Genomic DNA, 27,698 nt, shown 5'->3' with positions numbered 1-27,698 from the left:
GTAGTGGCCTCGGGGCACCCTGCCAGGACAGCTGCAGGGACACCCTCCAAGCGCACCTTGGCACTGAAACTATCCCGCCATTATACACCCACCGATGGGGCAGCCTCCTGGGGCGCTACTCCCAGGTTCGGGCCCCTCTCTATTGGGCGGAAGCGGCAGCCTGAGAACTGCAATGCCCTGTACCCTCTAGCACAGGCCCGAGCCCCATCTCGCCCTGGACTCACGATCAATGCCGGCGGAACCCCCGTCACGCCTCCCCCCAGAAGTCCGTCACTAGGTAGCTGGGGCAAAGTTTTCTGGCCGCATGCCCTTGCTGGCGCCAACCCCTGTAACGTAGTGGGATACGTTGTGTGAAATGTAAAGTGCATGTGGTGTAGTGCATAGATAGTTAGAGGAAATGTTTGGGAGAGTATGCTGGTCTACTCTCCATGTTACTGTCACACTGAAAAGGTCAGCAAAGGGGGATGGTTAGATAGCTAGTGAAACAGGAGCGCCAGCTCTCCCTATCACCAGCATTCCCATTCCCCTCGGGAGTACTACCCTGTTCGGCCCATGCTACGGCCTCCTCCTTCCTTACAACTAATTCTTCTGTTTACACCGTTAATCTTTTCTCTCTGTTGGGCTCCTCCTATCACAACCTTATTACATTAACCTGTCCTATCACTCTGGTACGGCCTGTGGACCCTCCAAAGAAACGTCGTTTGTGACACTTTGGAGCTGCAGATTGGGAGGCCCTCAGGCAGTACTTCTTTGATTTTCCGTGGAATGATTACTGCTTCCATGGCCGGGAGCCATCTGGGTGTGCCTTGCGCATTACGGAGGTTATTCTCTCGGGCATTGAAGCATACATTCCTTTCTCATATCCTCTGACTAATGCAAGAAAGCCTTGGTTTAACCACGCTTGTTCTGATGCTGTCCGCAACAAGGAGAGGGCCTATAAAAGGTACCGGAGCCAACCCATCCCTGAATCACATCTTTTATACGTTTCTGCCCGGAATCGTGCTAAGTCTGTTCTTCGCTGCCAAAAACAATTTCATTCGTACTAAATGCTCTCAACTCTCCAACTCAAATTCTTCCCGCTCCTTCTGGCACCTTGCAAAAAAACCTTTCTAACAACTTTACCTCATCATCCTTCCCTCCTCTTCTCTACTCTCATGGTTCTGTAGCTGTTTCTTCTACTGACAAAGCAGATCTGTTCGCTCAGACTTTCTCCTCCCATTCCACCTTAGACGATTCCAGTGCTGTTCCTCAATCACTTCCCCCCTCTGACTTCCTCATGGCTAACATTAAAATTTCTTCAGCTGATGTATTCTCTTCCATCACAGGCCTCAATACTAACAAGGCATATGGGCCTCATGGAGTCCCTCCTGTTGTCCTCAAGAACTGTGTTTCTGTGCTTACACCCTGCCTAGGTAAACTCTTTCACCTTAGTCTGTCAACTTGTACCTTTCCTTCTTCCTGGAAGTTCGCTCTCATTCAGGCAGTCCCAAAGAAGAGTGACCATTCCCAATCCTCTAACTATCGTCCAACTGCTTTAACATCCCGTGTCTCAAAAGTTTTCGAGTCAATTCTTAACAGAAAAATTTTAAAACTTCTTTCATATCACTGCCTTCTTTCTGATCATCAGTATGGGTTCAGTCAGGGACGCTCCACTGGCGATCTTCTCACCTGCCTTTCAGACTCCTGGTCATCCTCCTTTCAGGACTTTGGCGAAAGATTTGCCATTGCACTTGACATCTCAAAGGCTTTGAATCGAGTCTGGTATAAATCTTTAATTTCCAAACTGCTCTCTTACGGTTTCCATCCTTCTATCTGTGCCTTCATCTATAGCGTCCTTTCTGGTCGTTCTATAGCCGCTGTTGTAGACGGCCATCTTTCGTCTCCTAGATCTATCACCAGTGGTGTTCCTCAGGGCTCTCTCCTATCACCAACTCTCTTCCTTTTATTCATCAATGACTTTCTACGCTGTACATCTAACCCTATCCACTCGTATGCTGATGACTCCACCCTTCACCTTTATCATTCGGTTTCCACAATATCCATCTCAGCAGCTACTTCAACAAACAAGGGATGAGGCCATGGCACACCTAATGTCTGACTTGGCTCGTACCTCTGACTGGGGTAAAAATAATCGTTGTTTTTAATGCATCAAAGACTCAGTTCTTACACTTATCAACCCGACAATATCTTCCACAGGAGTACCAACTAATGTTTAATAATATGCAGCTCAATCCTGCATCACCCTTGAACAAGCTTGGGGTTTCATTCACTTGGGACTTATCTTGGAAAGATCACATTACATCTCTTGTAAAATCTGCTTCCAAGAGATTAGGTATGCTAAGCTGACTCTGTTCCTTCTTTACCCCTGCAGGATGTTGACTCTACACATGGGTTTTATCTGCCCCTGTGTAGAGTACAACTCTCATGTGTGGGGAGGCTCCCCACATACAGCTCTTCTCAATAGGGTGGAGTCAAAGGCTTTTCGTCTTATGAACTCTCCTCCTCTTCCTGGCTCCCTTCAACCTCTGTCTCTTCACCACACTGTTGCATCTTTATCTCTCTTCTATCACTACTTCAATGGTCACTGCTCCTCTGAACTGTCTGCTTGCATCCCTCCACCTCTACAACGGGCGCGTAGCACCAGTCTAGCAGCAAACTCTCACCCCTTTTCTGTCCAACTCTCTAATGCAAGAGTTGACCGTTACTCCCAGTCCTTCATTTATGCAACAGGTCAACTCTGAACCTGTCTCCCTCTGTCCGTATTTCCTGCTAGCTGTGATCTCCAGTCTTTCAAACGCAGTGTGTCCAGGCATCTCAAAATGATCGGATCTTGAATTTGGCTTTCTCTTGTAAGGAACAATTATTGCGGGCTCATGGCCTTTGGTTCCTTCTTCCTAGAAGTAAAAAAAAAAAAAAAAAAAAAAATCATGCACAGTTGCTCCACAATTTGACAGATGATGATCTTAAGGGCTAATGTAATGGTGATCACTGAAGGTACCTTTTTTAACAGTCTTACTGAGTTGTTATCTGCAAGAGTAAGCACATTTCTATAAATTATCTATTTAGTTTCTATGGACTGCATTCTGCTCCTGGTCAGACTGATTTTCCCAAGTGGTACAAAGGCTATTTCTTTTCCTTGTAATGTTATCTTTGTAAAAAAGGATATGATTATATTATTATAAAATTGGTATTGTGAGACTGTTCTCCCAGGAGTCAGACGTCATGAAAGCCAAAAGGAAAGTCTGACCTCGGAGAACTTCAAGCAATTAGTGTTCATGAAAGGGAACATGGACCAGCTCAAGATGGAGTTGTTCTCAATCTTGGGGGACTCAGACTGACTGTGACATGTGGGTGTGAAGAAGTGTCAAGTGTCACAAGTGTGAACTTCTGAGTCAGTGAGGACTCTGAGAAGTCGTCCAAGTGAAGTTATGAACAGAGTCACTAGTGAGTAGTGAAGGTCATAGTAACTGAGTGTCACTGTGAGAAATTGTCATAAACAGATTATAAATACAATAATTCGCTACATTACCAATCGATTTACCCCATTTGTGCACTTTGTATTGAAAATTGTAAAACTGGATTGCAGTTGCGGTACTGAGGTATCGGAACTTCACATTCCAAGTTTATTGTGGAATTGTGGTAGTGGAAAGTAAGGGTCAGAGGCTGTGGAATAGTGACTGAGGAGTTGAATTTTAGATTGCAGTGCCCAGCTCTAAATGTATCAATAAATGTTATCTACAGTTATCAGAGTGTTGATATTTTTTCCCATCTTAGCACATTCACAGCAAGAAGTGCATTACTTCTGCAGCTCCCTTTAGTTTTCCTCAGCTTTTCTACTAGCTTTACCCACAGTACTGAGGGTACAGTATTTTGTCATAAGACTATGATCAAGAGAAACCACAATAACAAAAACCGCAATCAAGGAGGTTCGACTGTATATTGATTTTCATTCTTATGATATCGGAAAATAAATCACCAATACAATGCACTATGTTACTCATCATCAATTTAGTGTATAGCATGTCCACTATAGTCGTGGTGCACGACTCTGAGGTTGTCATTATCATACCCTGGCAATCTACCTGTCAACAGTACTCCGATTTCGTGTATAACGTGACATGCGAGTGATTCGTGTATAATATGTTTGTGCACAACAGTATCTGTGTATAATATATTCGTGTATAATAATGATTCATGTATATGATATGAAACTGGACGCACTTCTGACATGTAGGTTGCCAGGGTACGATATTGTCAACCCCAGAATCGCGCGTCGCAACAATAATTATCTCAGACTGAAGTGTTTGTCTTCCTAACACCTCCACAGGGAAGTGCTAAACCAGGGCATTGCAGATACACACTAACAATCCACAACCTAGTGCACTGTAGTAGATATAAGCATTCAGCACCTTCACTTTACAACATAAGACTGTATGGTCATCTACAAATCACAGCCCCTATAAGCACCAGTAATTTCTCTACCAACCAACTTACCTGTAGAGGAGGAGAGCATCACACCCAGCACTGACAAGAAGTGTGGGATCAGGTGCTTCCCTGCTGGCCCAGGCTCGTGCTGACAGGCTGGTGACGCAAGCACCCTCACGTACCACACACCGCTTACCTTTCCTCAGACACCCACTGCCCAAGTCAAACAGGAACGAAACAATAGTTCCCTGTAGTGGGTATCGATAGACATGGATTACAAAGTCAGAAATAAAGTACAAACAATTAGAATTTTCTAAATATATGAGACATCTTCTGAATATAAGCACACATCATAGAATTCATCCAATTTAACCTGACAGATATTTTCATAATTTTCAGCACATTTCTCATAGCTCAGCAATAGACTAAGACAATACTATGGTTCTACATCCTTTTCTTGTAACCAGTGCCATATTCTGGAGTTAAGTGCTTGAGCAAGTGATGTGAGTTAGAATGGATACACAGTAACTTTGCCAAAATTTGGTGTGATCCCTATATGGTATGTAAAATTTTCTTGCTTGAGAAGCACCAATACTTTGTTTCTTCTCGGTTACTGAACCAAATGTGGCATGTCATACCATTCTGAAACTGTCTAGAAAAATGCCTTTCACTAGAACCATACCACACTCTTACCCCAAAGAGCTGTGCAAAGATGAAAAATGTCAGGAACATTTCTGCTAGGCAAGAATAGAGCACCGAAACTCCCCCCCCCCCCCCACCTTAGCTATTAGGCCACTCATGGCATGCTGTACTTTAAAAATTGAAAACTGTCTTCCAGTGATACTAATCATTCCCCCCCCCCCCAAAAAAAAAGCCCAATTATAGCTGAAAAAGGCCAAAAAATAACCTTACTCGCTCAGACACATTCCACACCACTTGTTTCTTGATATCTTGTTAGAGACAAGATGGAGAGATGATAAGTTTAGGTCAGATTAAAGTGGACAATGTTTTGCTCAGTGACAGTAATTTCAATGAAAACTTAATGCATGATGTGAAAGTGTAAAAATTGCAATGGCACTAATCATCAGTGGTCAGACAGTGAGTGGAGAGAGATTTTGGAGGAAATCTGTATGCTATGAGCTAGAGGATAATTGTGATTTCAGCCTTAATATAAAAAGTTTCTGCTAACACTGGAACTACATATCTGCTTTATATGGGCTCCTTCACAAAATAGTGGTGAGTGTTGGTATTTAGCATTGTTCTGTGGAACAGATGAAAACTGAAATAATCAGGGGTGCATTCCTGTCTTCAGTTTTTATTAACTAAATGGAAATAACTGATACATTGGGTGACAATTCACCTAAAATTGGCAAAGTGACAGAAACATCCTCATCCTATGTCAGGCTTTGTTTTATAGGGGAAATCTTCAGATATATTTTAACTCAATCCAAGACTCAGGGAGCATATAGATTCTTAAGCAACAACTTGTAACTTTCATATTTAGAATCTGTATGATACAACAGTTTTTTGATTATCAATGTCTTTTGGCTTAGACTCTCTTGCTCATTATGTCTCACACTGACTACTGCAATTCTTTGTGGACTGGTCTTCCAAATTATTTGCTGAAAATGATTCAATCAGTATTGAAAAAGGCTGCTAGACTCACTTTTGGTCTTCCTCTGAAGACTCCTACCACCCCATTCTTACTTAAATTGCACTGGCTCCCAATAAAGCCTGGTTATCTAGCTATGTTGTTCCCTCCTGTCATCATGTACAAGGTCTGTTCAGAAAGTACACGCCCTTAAGCTATTAAAAAAAAAAAAAAAAAAAAAAAAAACTGTTGAGCTTGGACACCAATCACCCTCAAAATGGGCCCCTTCTGACTCGACGTACATAGCCCAGTGTTCTTTCCACTGCCTGAAACATTTTTCAAAGTTGGTGGATGGGGGTGCCCATCATCCACTCACTCAGTGTAGGGATGCCTTATGATCTCTACATTGAGTGACAAGCCAAATGGTTTCCTGTAACCAAGAACCCATTTACTACGCTGGGTGGTAACCATATAATCGGGGCTTTTGGCCAGGTTACATGTCCCCCAAATTTCCCTATCCAAAACCACTTAATCATGGCAGTTGTTTCAGAGAGCCTCGGAGGGCCCAATACCTGCCCAGAGCCCCAACCACATGGGCAGATTCACATGGCCATGTGGAACATGAGAGGTGTGAATCATGAGAGCATGAGGGTGGAAGTGGTGGATGTGTTCAAGAGTGCAAGATATGCCATGATGACAATGTGTGAAACAAAGATGAAAGGGTGTGAACTGGAGGAGTGGGAGGGTGTGAAATGTGTAAGATTGGGCACGAATGGGCGAGGAAGATGCAAGGAAGGAGATGCTTTGTTGATGAATGAGGTGTGGCAGTTGAATGGGAGACTACAAATGTGTCAGATCGAGGTGTATTTATGTCATGTTCAAGTTTGAGAAGGTGAAAGTGGCGGTCATCGTAGTGTATGCACCGTGTGAGGACAGGATGAGAGACAGAAAGACAGGTTTTGGGATAAGCTGGATGAAGCAGTGGGAGAAATGCCCAGGAGCTCTAAAGTGATCGTAATGGGCAATATGAATGGAAGAGTAGGCACTAGTCCTGAGGATAACATAATGGGTTGTAATGGGGTACCAGGAGAAAATGATATCAGGAAGTGACTGAAGGATATGTGTCAGGAAAGAAGGTTGTGCATTTGTAACTCGTATTTCAAATACAAAGATGCACATAAATATACATGGTATAGATGGAACAGGGATCATGCTGAAAGAAGCCTGATTGATTACGTGCTTGTAAAGAGGTCAATGCTGGGAATGGATGCTGATACGACAGCCATGAGAAGACGATGGGAGGTCTGTCAAATCATATGATTGTGGTATGCAAGATCAAGCTGAGAGGAGTGAGGTGGATCAGGAGGGAGAGAAGCAGTCAGGGAGAAACACTGAAATTTAAGAAGCTGAAGATCAAAGAAATGGCAGATAAGTACAGTGAGTCCTCGATATATGAAAGGGATAGGGACAAAAAAAATAAGTAATTCAAAATTTCGTATATTGGAACGATTTTCCCCACTGAAATATACATAGAAATGGGGGGATGCGTCCCAGGACTCCCTCGGACCCCCCACCTAAATGTTACCCCTCCTACTTTGAAGTAAGTAATACCTGTTGATGTAGAGAACTAGGTGGCCATTTTCTTGTACATCTCCTTTTTCTTGGTCACAGTCCCAACAGTGGAAGCTGCATGGCCTAAAGCATGCCCAATCTCCGAGACTCCCTTCCCCTCCTCATGGCGTCTTATAAGTTCCAATTTCCTCTCCAGAATTAGAGTACGGTGCTGCTTCTTTGCAGCGGGCTCCCCGATACTGGAGATGATGCAGGGAGCTTGGAAGGCATGTCTAAACAGTACGAAAAGGTGCAGAGCTGTGAAAATATCCTCACGTACAGTGAAGCTGCAAGGAGTGACGTGGACACAGTCCAGCGACAACTTGCCGTGAAGTCAATTTGCCTATCAAAACATGGATGATTCCCTGTCAGGACAATTCGCACTCAAGACGATTCCCCGTCATTCTATAAATATACTTAATATTAATTGATTATTAAAATAACTAATTTCATGGGGAACTATCAAGGTCTATGTTCATTCAACAGCGTAGGCTTTGGATATTATTTATAATTTGCACGTTGTCAATAATTAACTTCATTCTGCCTTGCTGTAGTCGACTTTGAATTATAATCTAGCATCTCCCATAGCTGTCTTCAGTAATTTTTATTGTAATTTTTGGATGCTGTAGGTTGAGATTGACTGATTAGCTGAGAACGAAGAAGTAATATGAAGATTATTCGTATTATTTCAGAGTATGTCGATCATTCACTTGGGGTTATTAGGCATTTATATACATGCCAATGTCTCATATGTTGCCTTATGTTAACCTGCCGTGTGCCGGACACTTTTAGCCCTATGTGTCACCCCCATGCCAGCCAATTTTTTATTCTATTATTTTTTTTTTTTTTTTATAAAATGATCGATTCTGATGTGAAAAAAACGAATATGACCATAAATAAACTCACAGGAGGTCAGAAGTGCGTTTTCTGTAGTCCCTCCGCCTGCCCGCAGGTGTGTGCGTGGGGAATTCCTAGCAGAGATGAGAGAAAACCCATTTTCTATGTAAGGTAAACTCAGGTATTCTCGCCAACATGACTCAGGGAAGGTACAGGAATGTTCTTTACACTTTTCTGTCCACATCACACACAAAAATGTTTTTTTCTTAGTATTTCACGAAGAAAGTGTCTTTTGTTTTTTTTTCCAAATAAATCACTTACTGCTGCAACACTATACATATCACTGTGAATGCATTGCCTTACAGTTAGGGGAAAAAATGCACAACTTGACTTCACAATGTACAGCCCTTTCATTTACGATAAATTATTTACAACATGCCTTCAGTATACACAGACATTATAAGAGTATTTTTGTCCGTCTCACTGTGAAAACATTGTCTAACATTTACGAGAACATATGTAAAACTTTACTCCACTACGTTCAGTCGTTACACTTACAAGAAAATATTTACAACATGCCTTCACTGTATGCAGTACTTATAACACTTTCTGAGCGTCTTTTTCCGTACAGTACTTACAACACTTTTTGAGCGTCTTTTTGTCGTTCATGATTCCCACACCATTGTTACTCAATAGTTAGTGAGAGTGTGGTACTCCTCAAAGCATGGGAATATACACAGTCATACGTCACACTCTGCACACACATATACAGTAATCCCCGTACTATCTGGACACCCACTTTCCAGACACCCTACTTACCGGACATTGTGGGCCTGGACCTTCGGAACCCAAAAATGAAAAAAATCCCCCCCACATCCAAATTCCCACCCGTAATTTGAAACTGCTGCGCGGCACTGGACAGTTGTTTACACCACGGACCCTTCACCCCTTCCTTCCTCTCCCCTCCCCCCTCCCCAGTCAGGGTTGCCATTTGGTATTTTTCATTACCAAATGTGGGCAACTTTGGTAATGAAAAATTCGTTTGGTAATGAATCAGAATAATATATTATCAAACGGATTTTTCACATGTATGAGGATACATGGGATGGAGATGGTGGATTGTTTGCTCTCTCTGATTAATCTGTTAGCCTACATAGTGTGAAAATAATCAACATGCTGTTAATTATAAGGGAAGTGATTACATGTATTTCCACTTGTATAAATAATTAGTGAAGAATAAATGCTAGCTTTACGAATTTGGTAATGAAACGTTAAATTTGGTAATGAAAATTGAGGAGTTTGGTAATGTGGCCATTGCGATCTGGCAACTCTGTTTCCCCGTCACCAACACTCCAACAGTTACTGCCTAACTTCAATCGCGAGTAGATGCTTATCGCAATGGAAGCCACACGTGCTCATTTTTTGTGAATAAACAGTGAATAAACTGCAATACCTCGCCACTAGACCACACGGGAATTTACAATGTTGTGCAATGTTAAGAAATTAGAATTCAGAGTGCAAAGGATTGACTGTGGAGTTCAAATTGGCAGTTGAAACTGGCGTGGTGCAGTTAAGAATAATGTGCAGTGTTAAACAATTATAACTCACAGTGCAAAGAATTAAGTGCAGCACAACACTGGATTACTGTACATGCTTCAAGAGCATTTTCACCACTGCCAAAGTCTTAGAGAAGGCAGCCATAGATGTGCTGTAAGTACCCTGGCTGAGGTACTGTACAGTCACTTCTAATTCCTCATTCTTTCATTCCTTTTCATTCATTTCATGCTTTATGTCCATTATTGGTGTGAATAGGGTCTTAAATAGGTTTAAATAGGTGCTATGCATGTCTGGTAGGGAGTTATTTAGGTGGCTTTCAAAGTTAGGCTGGGTTAGGGTCCTTAAGTACCAGTCCAGGAGCCAGGGGCCCACATTCCGGACATGCCTTTGGCTCTATTATGTCGGATAGTAGAGGGATTACTGTACCCTGAGTCCTTCCTCTGAGTACTTGGCCTTACAATGCTGTCTGCACACACGTGACACCTCCGCTAGGGATTTTGAGGCGTTGCACTTGGAGGGACGATCCTGGGGAAGTGTCTAGCGGTGAGATGGATAGATATGGTGGCGGTGTGGCAGTGGCGAGCAGCACTCCCATCTTCCCTACATTCCCCCACTATCTCCCACACCAGCTCACAAATATCTCTCTCGAAGGTCTCCTCGATGCCAGTGGTATGCGCGTGGAGATAGTGAGCGTTGAGGACGGTGATGTCGAGGAGGTGGAAGAATAATTTCTTATACCACTTCATCGTGGGCCCGGCACAGTCCAAACAGAAAATCATGGCGTCCGATTGATCCACCTGTTGCAAGTTCACGTTGTAGGCTAAGACAGGTTCTGGTTTCCAGACGTGGCGCCGCCCTTCTGCCCTGTACTCTATACTGTCTGTGTGGTGTACAAGGGACTGATGAACAAACAAGGGGAGGAAGACTTTGCGGTTGTGGTGCCATGCTGTTGTGAGGATATTATTCAACTTGCAAAAAAAAAACTCGTTTTTCTGAAGCTTCCTCCCCACCTTCACCATGTGCCGACAGTTCTTCTTTATGGTGCCGCACAGACCAGTTTCCTGCAGGTGAAGGTACCTGGCAAGAAGAGGGCTTGTGTACCAATTATCCAGGTAGAGGACGTGGCCACAATGAAGGTACTCCTCGATCATTGTTTTTACCACAGCCCCTGAGAGTCTCAAGCGTCTATCTTCTGCGATGTCCATCTGAACACCTGTGTACAGGACTATGTTCTGCACATACCCACTCTTACAGATGCACATCATGAGGATTTTGAAGCCAAACCTGTGTCTTTTGCTGGGGATATATTGACAGAAAGTGATATTACCTCTCCATAGCACGAGACTCTCGTCTACGACGGGGTCTCAATATAGAGAGAAGGAGGTACGGAATTTCTCTAGGTGATGAAAAACTAGACATATCCTCCTCATCCTGTCCGTGTTGTTAGCGTTAGCTGGGTCAAGGGTGTCAAAAAAATGTAGGCGGCTCAGGATGTACTGAAATCTATTCCTCCCCAATAACTTGCCAAAAAATGGTGTTGTCATTACCAGATCCACAGTCCAATAAGAAGGAAGCTAATTTTTTTTCAATATCCCCATCAAAAGCACAAGTGCTACGAACACGTACATCTCACTCAGTGTCACGTCAAGTTCGAACAATCGGCTGTGTGGTGTCTGTGTCATTCCCCCATGCTCAAATGCTGCAAAAATGTTTGTCAGGGCAACAATATTCAATACAAAGTCAACAGGGAAGTAGTTCCTAAAAAAGTCCAGCCTACTTGAACTATGGTTTAGCTCAGGAACAGTACACCTGGCCTCATTCTTGTGGGTGAATGGGTGAATGTGGGGGACAAAGTCACTCCTGTCCTCCCACGTCATTTCCTTATCATCATCATCATTGTCTCCGTCGTCCTCGGGCCATGAGGAAGCATGGGGAAGTGTGGGGAATGGGGGAAGAGTTTCACATGAGGGGCTGGGTGTGGGGAAGGCGGGAAGACTTTGTCCTGAGGTGCTGGGCTGAGCTGGGTCACATGGGGGCGAGGGAGAGCGAGGGGCAAGATGACTCAATCTCCCCCAACAATGGAATTTTCCCAAATCGGCCCCTCTTCCTCCTCACATTTTTCTCCCCACATAGGGAAATCCTAGGCTTCCCCAACCACCCCTGAACTGCTGAACTACCTTCCTCCTTGCCTTCCTCTTCATTGTCATGACGTGCAAGACCACGATGTGCAGGTGGCCTCCTTCCACGTGTTGCCCTGGCATACCCCACATACCTTGATTTTCGTGGTGAGAGAATTTCATCACTACTACTTTCCTCCTCAGGCTGGATGTAGTCTTTATCCTGCATGTCGCCATCCTCCACATCGTTTTCCCCGGTGCAAGGGACCTTCAGGAGCTCCTCAATCTCCTCGTCTCAGAGACCACGGTGAGACATCACTGCACTGTATGACAGACACAAGCAGAGTGAGGTTGAGCGAGCGTGAGGTGGGAGCGCATGGGTGTATGGGCCTGGCCGCCAGAGGGCAGATAGAGGAAGGGTTGCCGTACAAGCACACCAGTTTTTGCACACGTAGCTTGAAAAATGTGGTCACAATGAATTTTCAAAATTTAAGCTGATTTAAAACGGCACTGGCACTGGCCTCGGTATTACGTCAGACCGTTTTAAAAGAGCACTGGCATGCGGCGGGTTAAACGATGAAGTAAAACATCATGCGTCACCTTATTCACGTTTCAATATATTTATATTTTTTTCCGTTAATACCAACTATTTGATGCCACATTTTACATTTATTATAAAAAGAATAAACCACCATCACCTTTATAACTCATATAACTCGAAAACTAATATTTCATTCATTCATTGCCAGATGCCATGTATCCCACACGGGGTGGCCAAGGGCTTAGAGTTAATTGTTTTACAGGGAGGGGCACTAATCCTCCACCAACCCCACTTGACACGTAGGGATGCCAACAGCATCTGGTGTTCCCAGGCGGTCACCCATCCAAGTACTAACCAGACCCAACATTGCTTAACTTTGCTGATCGGACGGGAAACGGTGTACTCAACATGGTATGGCCGTTGGCATATACTTGCTAAATAAATTGATATGTAAATAAATGACGGGGAATCGTCCTGACGGCGAATTGTCTTGTTACAGTTGTGACGGCGAACTGACCTGACGGCGAATTGTCCTGAAACCATGGACCCACCTGAGAAGGGCGCAAAAAATTGTTTACCAGAGAGGGGTTACTTTATTTCCTTGCAGGAAGCGAGCACCCATTTTTAATTGTATTTCTTTTAGTATATATCGCTTTTCATATCATCGTGACAGATACTTTCGTATTGTGGAATTTGTCCTATATTATATTCATCGTTTTTGTAACCGAAAATTCGTACTTCGGATTTTCGTTTATCAACGACTCACTGTACAGGACCAATGTAGGGGAGGAGTCAGAATCAGTGAATTGGAATGCTATGGATCTGGACTGCCTGTGGAATACATATAGGGACTGCTTAGTTAGGAATGCTAAAGTGGCGTGTGGTGTGGTAAGAGTAACAACATAGATGAAAGGTACAGCATGGTGGGATGATGAAGCTAAGAGAGCAGTGGAGGAAAAGAGGAACAAGTGGCTTAAGTGGCTATAGGACAGGAGTTCAACTGAAATCAGAAATGAATACACTGAGAGCAAGAAGCATGCAAAGAGACTAGTGAAGAGGAAAAAGAAGGAGGTAAATAATGATCTAGGAAGAAAAATGAATGCAAACTACTCTGAAAACAGGAAGTTATTCCCGGAAAGAGGTGTGGAAATGTAGAAGTGAAAGCAGAAAGAAATGTGATGGTGTGAAGGATGTAGGTGGTAGATCATTAACCCAAGGGGATGAAGTAAGGACCAGATGGAAAGAATATTTTGAAAGCCTGATGAATGGGAATAGAGACAGCAGAGTGGTTGTAAACACGATTGGTTTTGGAGGTGTGCAGAGAAGGAATGCAGTGTCGGGAGACATAACACTCACACAGGTGAAGAGTGCTGAGAAGTGGGTGAAAAATGGGAAAGCAGCTGGGGATGATGAGGTGTATACAGAGATAATTACGTGTAGGCAAAGAGTGGAATGAAGTGCCTGTTGGAGATATGTAAGAAGGCATGGATGAGTGAAACCATGCCTCCAGTGTGGAAAAAGGTTGTGATTGTACCCCTATACAAAAATAAAGGTGAGTGAAGTGAGTGCAAGAATTATTGTGGCATAAGTTACTGAGTGTGGCAGCGAAGGTATATGGAAGAATTATTATTGAGAAAGTAAGAGAGATATCGGAAGTCCTAATGAGTGATGAACAAGGTGGCTTTAGGAGTGGCAGTGGATGCGCGGATCAAATATTTGTAGTGAGACAGAGAGCAAAGAAGGCTTGTGAGAAGGACCATAAGGTGTCCATGGCACTCATGGAACTTGAAAAAGCATATGACAAAGCGGACAGAGAAGGATTGTGGAAAGTTCTGCACACGTGCAGTATAGATGGTAAGCTGCTGGGTGTTGTCAAGAGTTTTTATGATGGTAGTATAGCATGGTTAAGGGTTAATGGGCATCTAAGTGAATGGTTCACGATCAGTGTGGGCATGCGACAAGGTTGTGTGATGTCCCCACGGTTGTTCAATATAAAATATATATATATGACTGTGGTGATGAGAGAAGTAAAAACATGAGTAGTGGAGAAGGGGATGGTGTTGGTAATAAATGGTGATGGATGGAATATCTCAAATTTGTTATATGCTGATGCTGCAGTACTACTTGCAAATACTGGACAAGAACTTGGTAGACTGGTGCAGAGTTTTGCTGATGTCTGTGAGCATCATGCCTTGACAGTAAATGCAGAAAAGAGTAAAGTGACAGTTACTGAGAGAGAAGGTGACTTCCAGGGCAAAGTTGCAGGTTGAACAGAGAGAGACTGGAATTGGTGAGAGAGTTCAAATACCTGGGTACAGTGATGGAAAAGAGGAAAATGTGCAAAAGAAGTGGAAAGTAGAGTGAAACAAGGAACAAAAGTAGCTGGTGCAATGAAGGCCTTGATAAGAAACAGAGGTTTGAGTGTTGCAGCTGCATGAAGCTTACATGAAGGAGTGTTAGTGCCAACTTTAACATATGGATGTGGGACTATGGTGTGGCATGAAAATGAAAAGTCAAGAGTAAGAGCAGTGGAGATGGGACGGCTGAGGAATGTATTCGGAGTACTGAGAGAGAATAGGATACAAAATAATGTAATTCGTGAAAGATGTGGAGTGAAGAAGTCAGTGGACAACAGAATCGAAAGGAGTGTACTGAGATGGTATGGTCATGTGGAGAATGGATAAAATTAGTGGTAAAAAAGGTATATCCGAGCGAATATGAAGGAGGGAGGAGGTGAGGTTGGCCAAGGAGAAGGTGGAGAAATATGGTGGATGAGTGTGTGAGGAAGATAGGTTTGGGAGTCGGTGAGGCTAGGGAAATGATGAGATCAAGCTGGCTGGATGAATGTTGTGAGGAGAAGAGCATGATCAGGGATCTAGCACCCGTTTTTAACGTGGCAGCATCCGGACTGACTCTATCTGATACATTTATGTGAAGCTACAGAATGTGGTGAATGTTTTGGGCGTATCCGATAGACCCAGGATTCCGGGGGCTTGAATGACGAGTGAATGGTAGTGTGGCCCACTGGATTGGGCAAATATGGGCTGTATGGACATTGCTACTCCTCACCCTGCCCTAGAGTGGGAAAGGAGGTCCACATCATCATCATCACTGACGACGACGACGACGACGGTGATCATGATGATGGTGTTCAGTATCTCCTGCAGGTGCTTCATCACATTCATTTTCTCTTCTCTCGTCTCAAATTGAGATAACGTCAAGTTAGTAATGCCTGTTGACAGTCTGACTTTCTGGTGCCTATTCGTGATGCACAACACCACAGATGCTGAAGAAACTGTCAACATGCATTTCACCTTGCTGCGGATCTGCTGTGCTTTTTTTGGCTGAGGCAATACTGCATGCTTCTACTGGGACGACTGTGCTTTGGTTTCTGGGTCATACTCATACACCCAAATCTCATCTCCAGTGATAACAGTCTTCAGAAAGTCTGGATCGCAATTTGTACACTCCAACACATCTTGATCAACGTTCATACAAGCGAAGAGATCATGACGAATGCAACAAAGTACCTGTAGGAGATACTGAAAACCGACTTTGAAGAATGTTTCAGGCAGTGGAAAGAACACTGGGCTGCGTGTGTTAAGTCAGAAGGACCCTACTTTCAGGGATATTAGTGTCCTAGCTCAACAGGTTGGCTATTTATTTTTTTAGAGCCTAAGGTCAGATCCTTTCTGAACAGACCTTGTATTCTGGTGATGCTTTGCATAGTGGTAATGACCCCCTGCATTCTGCAGAACCAAGAGCAATAAGCAGGTGTCTTTTTACTTCATGTTCCTTTTCTTACCAGGCACCCTGATTATTTAATAAGTTACCTATATCTAAAATGCAATCTACCATTGTGGAATTGTTTAAGAAACAACTCAAAACTTTTCTTTTCTCACAAAATTATGATACTGCTAAAGGTACTGTGGTGGATAATTAGTGTTTTATGGGGGACATCATTTTTGATGGAGCACTACTTATGAACTGTTTGGGGGTTTTGGGTGCTGGTGAATTCTTCTGAAGAAATGGCTCTTTTGAGAAACATAAAATTAATTATTATTATCATCACCATTATTCTTATTCTTCTTATTCTTCTCATTATTATTATCAAACAGAGGCCCAGTGAGTTTTAGTATTTCTTCCAGTTAAACATTTCAGTGTTATTTCATGGAAAATCATATGAGGCACCAAGTTACAAGACAAGTGTCTAAAAGTACTCTGAAACTATGAAGTTATGACATGGTGCCTGATGAACAAAAACAATTAGATAATACTGCAGTCATGAAACCAACTGATTCCACATTGTTCATTCTCTTCTTCCCTGTATGACAGTTCCAAAGAACTTCATTACAATATAATGCATCAAGGCACCAAGCATCAATGCTACATTATACAGCATATAGACTTACAATATTTTTGTGAAAGTTCACTCTTTCATCAGCCTAACTGTTAATGCAACACCCATTACAATGACTAACCTTATCATCACCAGCCCATAGTGTCTTCCCTGAAGCATCAAATGTGAGTGCTGTCACTTGCCCTGCCACTCGGCTTGTCCCTCCTTTGGGGTAGTGCCCAGTTGAGATGTTCAGCACCTGAACCAATCCTTGTGAGTTACCCAACTGATACAGTAAGATAAGGCCACAATAATGGATGGATACCACATAACAACTGGAACAATACTGGCATCATGGAGAAATGAGCTGCTGTTGCTGTTGGTGCAACCCCAAGCTCATCTGGACATGAACCCAATGGCCGACAGGAAACTAACCAGTGCAAATGGTTGCTCTCAGAGGACTTTTTTTTAGGCTAAGTTGAAGGGCTGTATGTACTGTGATGCCATGGTGTATGAGATGAATGTTTTGGTGAGGGTGGCTGCAATGCAATGTGGGCATAATACATTGTTTGTGAGTTACATATTTGTGTTGTACTGTAGCAGGGAAGAGTGGTGGCTGTATCAGTCTGGCCAGGTGTACTTGTGTTTCTCTGAGTATGGTAATTTCTGTGAGGTGGATGTCTGGTGGTGGTTTGTGAAGGATGCTACTTGGCTGATGGCATTGGATGGCTATGATTGCTATGCATTTATGTATGTACAGTAAAAGTCCTGTAATCTGAATAGCAGGGGACCAAGGGTCTTTTGAACTACAGTAGTGGTTTTTGCGGACTATTGCGTGGGACCTGCTGCAGCTAGCTGCTGCTTCATGATCTGCCATAATTTTCAACCCAGCCACATCGATCATCCGGATCCCATGCCGAAGCTTAAAATTGCGAAGCCATCCATCAGAGAATCTTACATCAGTGTCTATTTCCATATCCTTGTAATACTGCTTAGCCTTCTCGATGACCATTAACCCCTTCTTTACCGACCCCTCCCCTGAATGTAAACACTACGTTTACCCCCCATACCGACCTGATAGCTCCCCCTCCCGTAGTGTGAGAGGTAGTGTATATTTTTTTCCACGTCGAAAACTATTCACTCTTTGTGATTTGTTTGTGTACTGATGATCACATAAACCCTGCATGATGCTGGTAATAAAAAAAGATTATAAAATAAATCATTATAAGTTTACATGTCTTATGTTGAAGTAGTTACCCAGGTAACTACTGTACAAACTGGCTTGAAAATAATGTCCTGCATAGATGGATGGCTTATTTATTTACCTTGTAAGCTGAGCATGAAGTGTGTGGACACACGTGATGGTGATGGCAACCTTGACCCACTTGTAGCCGAGAGTGCAGCGTCACTAAGCTCGCTACTAATTTCCTCCTCCTCGTCACTCACGTCAACCTCAATATCATTTTCAGGATCACAGTCATCTACTGATACATCAGACACTGCTGCATCATCATCTGATACATCTAAATAAGTATCCTCATGAGGAATAAACTCGTCACTATCGGAATCTGCCAGAGACGCCTGAGAGAAAAATATCCTGTACACCCTCTCTCGTGGTCAAGTGCGTGGTAACTGATTGTCTCTCTGGAAGGCCAAGGGGTGTAAATTTTGCCGTATGTCAGCAGAAAATATAGTACGATATCTATAGCAGAAATTATAAATAAAATAATGATTGGTCTAAAAGAGGTTACATCACAGATGAGTGAGGAAAGCCATTGGTGCCACCGAAACTCAGTCATGACGTATCTTATGATGTCAGAATTCGTCACGGTCTTTGTTGTCAAAACACAGAGCTGTTGCTAACACGAGGTCCTCAGAAACAGCCTTACCGGGCTACCCTGAGGCCTATAAGCTGCCATTCACTAAAGGGTGTACCAGCGTACCACGGTAGTAGTTCCGGTGTCTCTTGGGTGTTAACAGGCGATGTATGGGGGTACATCGAAACTCATTTTTGGTAAAGAAGGGGTTAAACCTAATATAGGCTTGCCCGTAGCACATTTAGCTGTAAACCACTTGTACACAGCTTCATCCAGTTTTTCTAATTTTGGTCATTTCATAGTTTTTCTGACCTGACCAGCAGCCACTGACTACCCACCCGCCAGAAACTTCATCAATTTATCCTTAGCTGCCACAATATTCAAGATTGCTGAGTACCCAATGTTAAAGAATTCCATTCTCTTCCAACGTTCTTCATCATGCTTGACTCGTGTTTTCACCTTGAGTTTATCACTTATTGTTAGTGTCCCATGATTTCATTTTGCAGTTTTCTTTCCACCACAAATAGTAAAAGGTGTGGGACCCATTGCTACTTTGTTGTTGCCATTTATTGGTCCAAAAATCGCGTAGAATTAACCGAAGAGTGTCAGACTGGGCACAGGTATAAAATGAAAATGGCGGGCGAGTGCCATCCTCCCTGCTTGTTTCCATTCCCCACCGCTAGGGAGATTTCGGAGCCACCTGAAAAATTCGAAGTATTGGGATAATCGGATTATTGATGGTCGATTAAAGGACTTTTACTCTATCTTATGAAATGCAGTGTTGGGTGAAGGAGGAAGGATGTTGCTGAGATACTCTGTGTTGCAATTCCCTTCCCCCCCATCCATCCATCCATTCATCACCTAATCCTGTGTTGCCCAGTGAGAAGCATTGGAGCCCAGGGCTAGGCAAGTTGGTCCTGGAGTGACCAGCCCCACTCTTCCCTGAGTGGCATTACGTGAGCAATAAACTCCAACCACCCCTTGGATACAGTCCTGCCCAGGGTCAATCTGACTGGAGAGCCTTAATTACCCATTAAACCACCAGGTGCCATAATTTGGTTATATGATTACCACCCAGCATAGTAAAAGGTTTCCTGGTGTACAAGAAATCATTTGGCTTGTCGCACGGGGTAGAGTCGCCTGTAGACCGAAGGAAGAGGAAAGACTGATGGAAAGAAAGACAGAAGAGAAAAGAAGGAAAGAAGGGAGGAAAGGGCAGTCACCCGAGAGCAGCACTACATTGAGTGAGTGGACTCTTATAATTACAAGAGTGTGATGAATCATGACCTGAAGCAGTGAACTGTGTGTCTCTCATATTTATATCAGCCTTGATTGGAAGTAGTGTTTCTCCATGCTGAAGCAGTGAACTGTGTGTCTATCATATTTATATGAGCTTTGACTGGAAGTACTGTTTCTCCATGCTGAAGCAGTGAACTGTCTCTCTCTCACAGTTATACGATCCTTGACTGGAAGTATTGTTTCTCGATGTAAGTGACCTGGATTTATGATCTGAATGATTCTGCTATTATTCTTAAGGTTCTGCTTTGTATTTTTTTAATCTTATCCATGTCTGCATTAGTTAAGGTTGGGGCCCAACCTGAACTTGTGTAATTTACTGTTGTATCATGTTGTCAGAGATTCTTTTAGCCGTCCAAAGATGCCTGTGCGTACAGCATATTCAGGACACTATGTTTGTGAGATGCCTTTGCAGTAATATTTCTTGTATCATGAGAAAAGGTCATGCGTGTGTGCTCAATGTCAAAGTCTCAGATTTTGAGGTGTCTTTCCTGTGCAAATGGTTGGTTAAAGAGCAAACTTGTGGGTTCGCTTGAGATTCATGTCTGTCTGGAGTGAAGAGGATGATGGCTAATTTGGTTGGTGAGGATGAAGTAATCAAAGACCTGCAAAAGTACAGTTCAGAAAGGGAAAAAAAACATACACTACATGTACATTAACATACACTAGACTTTCTTGTATCCCAGATTAACAGATGCATATACACTAGTAGGATCAGTGCCTCACAAAATAATATAATTATGCTAATTTTAAAATACACAGAAAAAAGAAAAGGTATTCTAAACTCCACCAACACGATGATAAATATACATACAATGTAATGTGGTAGGTAGGGGTGCCCATCATCAACTCACTCAACGTAGGGAAGCCTTATGGTCTCTACACCGAGTGACAAGCCAAATGGTTTCCTGTACCCAGGAAGTCATTTACTACGCTGAGTGGTAGCCATATAACTGGGTTTTTTGGCCAAGTTAAGTGTCCCCCCAGATTCACCAATCAAAATCACTTAATCATGGCAAATGTTTCAGACAGCCTCAGAGGACCCCAACCAAATGGGCAGAATTGCATGGCCATGTGGAATGCGAGAGGTGTGAATAAGGACAGCAAGAGGGTGGAAGTGGTGAATGTGTTCAAGAGTGCGAGATATGCCGTGATGACATTGTGCAAAACAAAGGTGAATGGGTGTGAAATTGAGGAATGGGAAGGTGTAAGGTTGAGTACCTCTCCTGAGTCAATGTTTTATAACCAATGTATTTTATACCTTATTTGAGGCTTGCAGTTTGGCCCATGCACACCTTCATTGTGCCTCATAAGAGGTCTGCAAATAACATGGGTTAAAAGTGATAGAGAGATGCATAGATGGATATAAGTACAACCAAAAGCAGGCTACCAGCTACCTATGTTACATAACAAAGGAGACAGGCTGGTGCCAAACATTCTATTGTTTTCCAACAACTGAGCTACAGGCACTAAGAACATTTTGTTATTTATTAAGAGTGAGATACGTGGAAGGATCTGAGTAAAACCAAAAGCAGGCAACCAGCTATGACAGGCATTAAGAATATTTTGCTTTTAATAAAACTGAGAGTGATACGGTTAGATGGATCAAAGCAGAACCAATATCAGACACCTTGCCACAAAAGTTACAAAATACAATGATAACAAGCGAGCACCAAATGTGACCATATTTAGATAAAAAATTTATTATTTTATACAGGAGCTACAGGCACTAAGAATATTTTGTTAGTTATTGAAAGTAATGTTTGTGGTACGTAGGGACATGCATCATCCACCCACTTAGTGTAGTGGTACTCTGTAGGGCAGCTCTACATTGAGTGGCAAGCCATTACAACGCTGGGTGGAAACCTTATAACCAACCAACACGTGTTCCCTATGTGACAACAAGTGGGTTGGTGGAGGGTTATAGCCCCTCCCCAGAAAACAACTAACTAAAAAGATGAACAAGAAGCCTTGGACCAGGATTGACCAAAAGGTGACGACTAAGGACCGAACAAAGGACATGGTACAGATACTTACATGGCATGTAAGGGGTGCAAATGATGAGGCGAAAGAGAGAGAGACTGTCCAGGTGCTTGAGGGTACAAAAGTGTATGTATGTGGATTAACTGAAACTAAATGGAGAGGTAGGAGTGTGAGAGAATGGGAGTATGGATGGAGTATATGTGTGGGAGTGGGTGAGAATGAGAGGGCAAAAGGAGTGTGCACTGTTGTGAGTAACAGATTGAAGGAGAATATAAGAGAGTATGGATCAGTCGGCTCAAGGATTGTGTGGGTAAGACTGAAAGTTGGACTACAAATGTGGGCGATTGTGCGAGTGTATGTGCCAACACATGTTCGTGCAAGCAGAGTGAGAGAGGAGTTCTGGACAAATGTGGAAGCGTGCATGGAAAAGCTTGAAAGGAATGAAAGAGTGTTTTTGATTGGAGATATGAATGGAAAAGTAGGGAATGTGAAGATAAATGGAGTAGTTGGTGAGTGGGGTGTGCCTGCAGAGATGGATGAGAATGGCAGTGTTTTAGTGGACATTTGTGCCGAGAGGGGGTTGGTGATAGCTAATACCATCTTCAGGCACAAAATGATCCATAGGTATACGTGGTGAGTGATGAGAAGGGTGGGTGGTGAACTGAATGAACGGAAGGCAATGATTCATTATGTGTACGTGGATGAAAGGATGAGGTGTGTAATGGATGTAAGAGTGTATAGAAGATGGGGAAGTGGACTTTTGGACCACCAAGTCAAAGTCCAAAGCAAATGGAGAAATACAAGAAAAGAAGGGCAGGAGGAAGTACAGTACTTCATGCAAGGAGGGTGGAAAGGTTACAAGACGATGGAATAAGGGCAGAATATAAGAGGGAAGTGGAGGAGTGATTGGGTAAATATAGACTGGCGCAGATGGGGGACGTGGAAGGTGTGTGCAAGATATTCACAGAAGAAATCTGTGCAGCATGTGAGGTGGTGTGTGGGGTGAAGAGAAGACAAAAGGGGTTGCAGGGAACGGAATGGTGGACTGAAGAGGTGAGAGAGGCTGTGGCACAAATGAAGAAAGCATATAGTGAGTGAATGAGAAACAGGGGTGTGGAAGAAGTTGAGAGATGGAAGAGAGAGTTATATGCAGAGAGGAAGAAAGAGGTGAAAAGATTAGCAAAAGAGAGTAAGAAGAGAGTGGGTGAGGAATTTAGAAGGAACTTGAGTGTACAGTGGAGGGAATGTAAGAAAATGTTCTGGAAAGAGGTAAAGAGAGTTAAACAAGGTTCCAAAGTAGGTAGTTGGGAAGTAAAAGACAAAAATGGTAGATTACTAGAGGAGAAGGGAGAAAAAGTGAGCAGATAGAGAGAACACTTCAACGAATTGATGAACATAGAGAATGAAAGTAATGCGAGTATAAGTGGCCGGGGAATGGCTGGGAGAAGGAGGGAGGTGAGAAGAGAGGAAGAAATAAGTAGGATGGAAGTTGTGGAAGCAATGAAAAAGTTAAAATGGGGAAAGCCCCAGGAATTGATGGAGTGTGTGGTGAAATGCTGAAGCATGGGGGAAAGATAGTAGTAGAATGGATGTGGAAGAGGGGCAGATTGGCCAGGGAGGAAAATAGAGTCCTGGAGGATTGGAAGTCAGGTATAATTATTCCCCTGTACAAAGGAAACAAGGAAAAAGAAGTGTGTGGTAATCATAAGGGCATTTGTCTTCTTAGTGTAATAGGAAAAATATATGGTAGGATACTTACTGACAGACTTAGGGAAATAACAGGGAACTAGCTGGAGAAGAACAGGGAGGTTTTAGGAAGTGATGAGGTTGTGAAGATCAGATATTCATTTTTAGATCTTTAGTGGAAGACTTTCTAGAGTATGGAAAGAAGTTATATCCAGCCTTCATGGATTTGGAGAAAGCATAAAACAGGGTGGATAGAAAAGGATTGTGGAAAGTAGTAAGAATTTATGGAGCAGATGGAAAGTTGCTGAATGCTGTGAAGAGTATGTACTGTATAAGGGTGCTAGGGATGCAGTACATGTGGATAGTGAATTGAATGAATTTTTCTATTTGAAGGTTGGACTGAGACAAGGATGTGTCATGTCTCCATGGTTGTTCAATTTGTATATGGATGGGGTTATAAATGAGATACAAGGTATGGCAATGGATGCTGGAGTGGCCCTAGTGAGAGAGGGCAGTGTCTGGAAACTCCCTGTACTGTTGTTTAAGGATGATACTGTGTTAAGTGAAGACGAAGAGGAGCTGCAAGGCTTGGTGGATGAGTCTGGGAGAGTGTGTAAGAAACGGAATCTAAAGGTGAATGTAGGGAAGAGTAAAGTTGTGGTCTTCGAGAGGAGTGAAGTCAAGCAAATGTACTGTGAGGTTGGATGACGAGGAAATGGAAAATGTGAGTGCATTTAAGTGTTCGGGTAGTGTGATGAGTAAGGATGGAAATAAAGAGGGTGAAGTGCTTGAAAGGGTACAACAGGGAAGAAAGGTTGCCGGTTCCTTGAAAGCAGTGATAAGAAACTGGGAAGTGAGCATGGAATTGAAAAAGCTACAACATGACAGTATTGTGAAACCAACTCTAACATATGGAAGTGAAGCTTGGACCTTGTTGGAGGGACAGAAGTCAAGAGAGCAGTGGAAATGAGTTATCTGAGAGGAGTATGTTGAGTTAGAAGTAGAGACAAACTGACAAATGAGGAAGTGAAGAAGCATTGTGGTGTGGATGTGGATGTGATAGGAAGCGTTAGGAGAAATACAGTGAGGTGGTTTGGCCATGTGGGGAGGATGGAGAGCAAGAGACTGACGAGGAGAATGTATGTGAGTGAGGTGGAAGGGGGGAGAGGGAGGGGGAGGCCAAGGATGAGATGGAGGGATGGAGTAGAAAGGTATATGAGAGAGGGGGGTGTGAGATGGAAGCAGAGCAATGAAATGACGGGACAGGACGACATGGTGGCGATTTGTTTGTGGCCACCCCTTATGGGATTAAGGCGTCTGGCAATAGATAGATAGAGACAGAGTTTGTGAATGTGCTATCACTCAAAAAACTATTCTTACTAAAGCGATGAGAGTCATTTTGACACAACAGATGATGAAATATGGAATATCGACACTGTTTGAATCGCTCTGTTCATTGTCAAGTGCATTCACATGAGTAAGGATATTTTTTGGGGTGACAGTATATGGATACGAGAAGTACCGAAAGCAGGCAACTTGCTACATGAGTTATGTAACAAAAAAGGAGAAAAACTGGTGCCAAATGTGTGCATATTTAAGTAAGCACTTTATCATTTTCTACACAAGGAGCTACTTGCATGAAAACAGCACAAGGATAAGGAATGCAGGCCCCTGCAAAAGCTCTGGTACAGCAACAAAGGCCACAAAGCCCATGACGAACTTAAAACATGCCAACATTGGACAGCTTATTCTCTGTGACTACTGTGGAGTGGGCAGTGGCCTTTGTTTTGGTGAGGGTTCTCAATGGCAAGGGAGTGTTGCAGGGAGCAGCAAGTAATATGAAAAATTTGGTTTCCATGTGCACTGTCAGTTGATGCAATAAAAAGGTGATATTACTTTAATTCAGTCAGACTTTTTGCTCTGCTGGATAATGCAGTCTCAGATAAGCAGCAGATTCCTGTATGAGGTTTCTACTTTGTATGAAAAAGTGTTATAAACAAAATTCAGTGCCAATCATATGAAAATGAAAAACAGAAAAATAATGACATTCCAATGCAGGTATTACAAATTGGGCTGCTAAAGGATACAACAGCCCAGTTAGAGTTGAGTGGATGGAAGACACAGGACAAAACACGACCGCCAGCTGGGTCTGTGACGGAGCGCAGACATTCCCCTGAGGATGAGTTCCAAAGGCAGGTGGTCCCATCCTCACCACAGGACAGCAGCAAGTCATTTGTGGTGGACCAGTCAAAACCTATCGGTCAGTAAAACAATGTTTGTTTGGTTACTCATCATTACTTACTTTATCTGTCTATTTGTCATTATCTAACAAGTTCTGCAACATGTTAGGTTACTCATCATTACTTACTTTATCTCTCTCCATCTATTTGTCAATATCTAACTAGTTCTGCAACATGTTAAGTTACTCATCACTACATACTTTATCTCAATCTATTTGTCAATATCTAACTAGTTCAGCAACATCTGTCATGTTACCCCAACATTAGTTGTTGTATCTCCATCTCTGTCTCATCCTCACCCCACAACAGCAACAAGCATTTGTGACAGGCTAGTTAAAACCTAACAGGAGGTACATCACTAACAAACATACAATCCTAACTGCCTATTGTAATTCAAATTTGTTTTCACACAAAGGACAAGGAATGAAGTGTACTGAAACTTTTCATGTCAACCCTCAAAATAAATTTTATCCAATTTATTTTTATTTATTTTTTTTTTATTTATTTATTTTTTTATTTATTTTTTTTTTTTTTCCCAGGAAGGACAATGAAAGATTACAAACTTCCACAGTCTCATGTTCTTGCAAGTAAAAAATCTGAGTTAAAAAGGAAGTTTATTATGAGTCTTTTTTTCTAGTAGTAGTAGTAGTAGTAATAGTAGTAGTAAAAATAATGCCTGCAATAATAATAATAAATAATAATAATAATAATAATAATAATAATAAATAAAACAAAAACAACAATACAGTAATAAAAACAAAAACAAAAATAATCTGGTCTTTTGTTTCTCAAAGGCATCAATTCTTCCGAAAGAATTCACTACTGCTTGACAATCATTTACACTTTTACAATTACCATACAAGAACTGTGATATTACTTATATGCAATACAGAAATACAGACAAGAGAGAGAGAGAGAGAGAGAGAGACAGACAGACAGAGACAGATAGACAGAGACAGAGACAGAGACAGAGTAATTCTGTCTATCTATTGCCAGACGCCTCAATCCCGTTTGGGGTGGCCACAAACAAATCGCCTCCAAGTCGCCCTGTCCCCCGCCATTTCACTGCCCTGCTCCCAACTCACACCCCCCTCTCTCATATACCTCTCCACCCCATCCCTCCATCTCATCCTTGGCCTCCCCCTCCCTCTTCCCCCCTCCACCTCACTCACATACACTCTCTTTGTCAGTCTTTCACCCTCCATCCTCTCCACATGGCCAAACCACCTCAGTGTGTTCCTCATAACCTTCCTATCACATCCACATCCACACAACAACCTCCTTTATATCCTCATTCGTCAGCCTGTCTCTCCATGTGACTCCACAGGCTCCTCTTAAATAACTCATTTCCACTGCTCTCACTCTTGACTTGTGTCCTTCCAACAACGTCCAAGCTTCACTTCCATACGTTAGAGTTGGTATCACAACACTGTCATGTAACTTTTTCATTTCCATGCTCACTTCCCTGTTTCTTATCACTGCTTTCAAGGAACCAGCAACCATTCTTCCCTGCTGTACCCTTTCAAGCACTTCACTCTCCAAACCTCCATCTTTACTCATCACACTACCCAAGTACTTAAACGTACTCACAATTTCCAATTCCTCACCATCCAACCTCGCTGTACATTCACTGACTTCACCTCTCTCAAAGACCATCA

The 27,698-nt window shown here is 42.8% G+C and overlaps 1 protein-coding gene and 1 non-coding gene across 2 annotated transcripts in view; both read right to left on the bottom strand.

The window, feature by feature from the left end:
* Positions 1 to 27,698, bottom strand: part of LOC145403022 (WD repeat-containing protein 13-like) — a 136,493-nt gene that overhangs the window by 10,955 nt on the left and 97,840 nt on the right. Inside the window, exons 6-8 of the mRNA XM_080274854.1 lie at positions 25,888 to 26,054; positions 17,161 to 17,304; positions 4,495 to 4,673 (exon numbers count right to left, since the gene is read on the bottom strand). Coding sequence (XP_080130980.1) covers positions 4,495 to 4,673; positions 17,161 to 17,304; positions 25,888 to 26,054 — 490 coding nt within the window. The remainder of the gene's footprint in view (positions 1 to 4,494; positions 4,674 to 17,160; positions 17,305 to 25,887; positions 26,055 to 27,698) is intronic.
* Positions 12,986 to 13,104, bottom strand: LOC145403500 (5S ribosomal RNA). Its single transcript, XR_013898018.1, has one exon. It is a non-coding gene; the product is annotated as a 5S ribosomal RNA (ribosomal RNA).

Source organism: Coenobita brevimanus, chromosome 60 (assembly GCF_032717465.1).
Source record: "Coenobita brevimanus isolate Jiangsu-jjx chromosome 60, ASM3271746v2, whole genome shotgun sequence".
In the NCBI taxonomy this organism is placed as follows: Eukaryota; Metazoa; Arthropoda; class Malacostraca; order Decapoda; family Coenobitidae; genus Coenobita; species Coenobita brevimanus.
The sequence above is the reverse complement of the archived record's forward strand: the minus strand, read 5'-3'. Positions and strand labels throughout refer to the sequence as shown.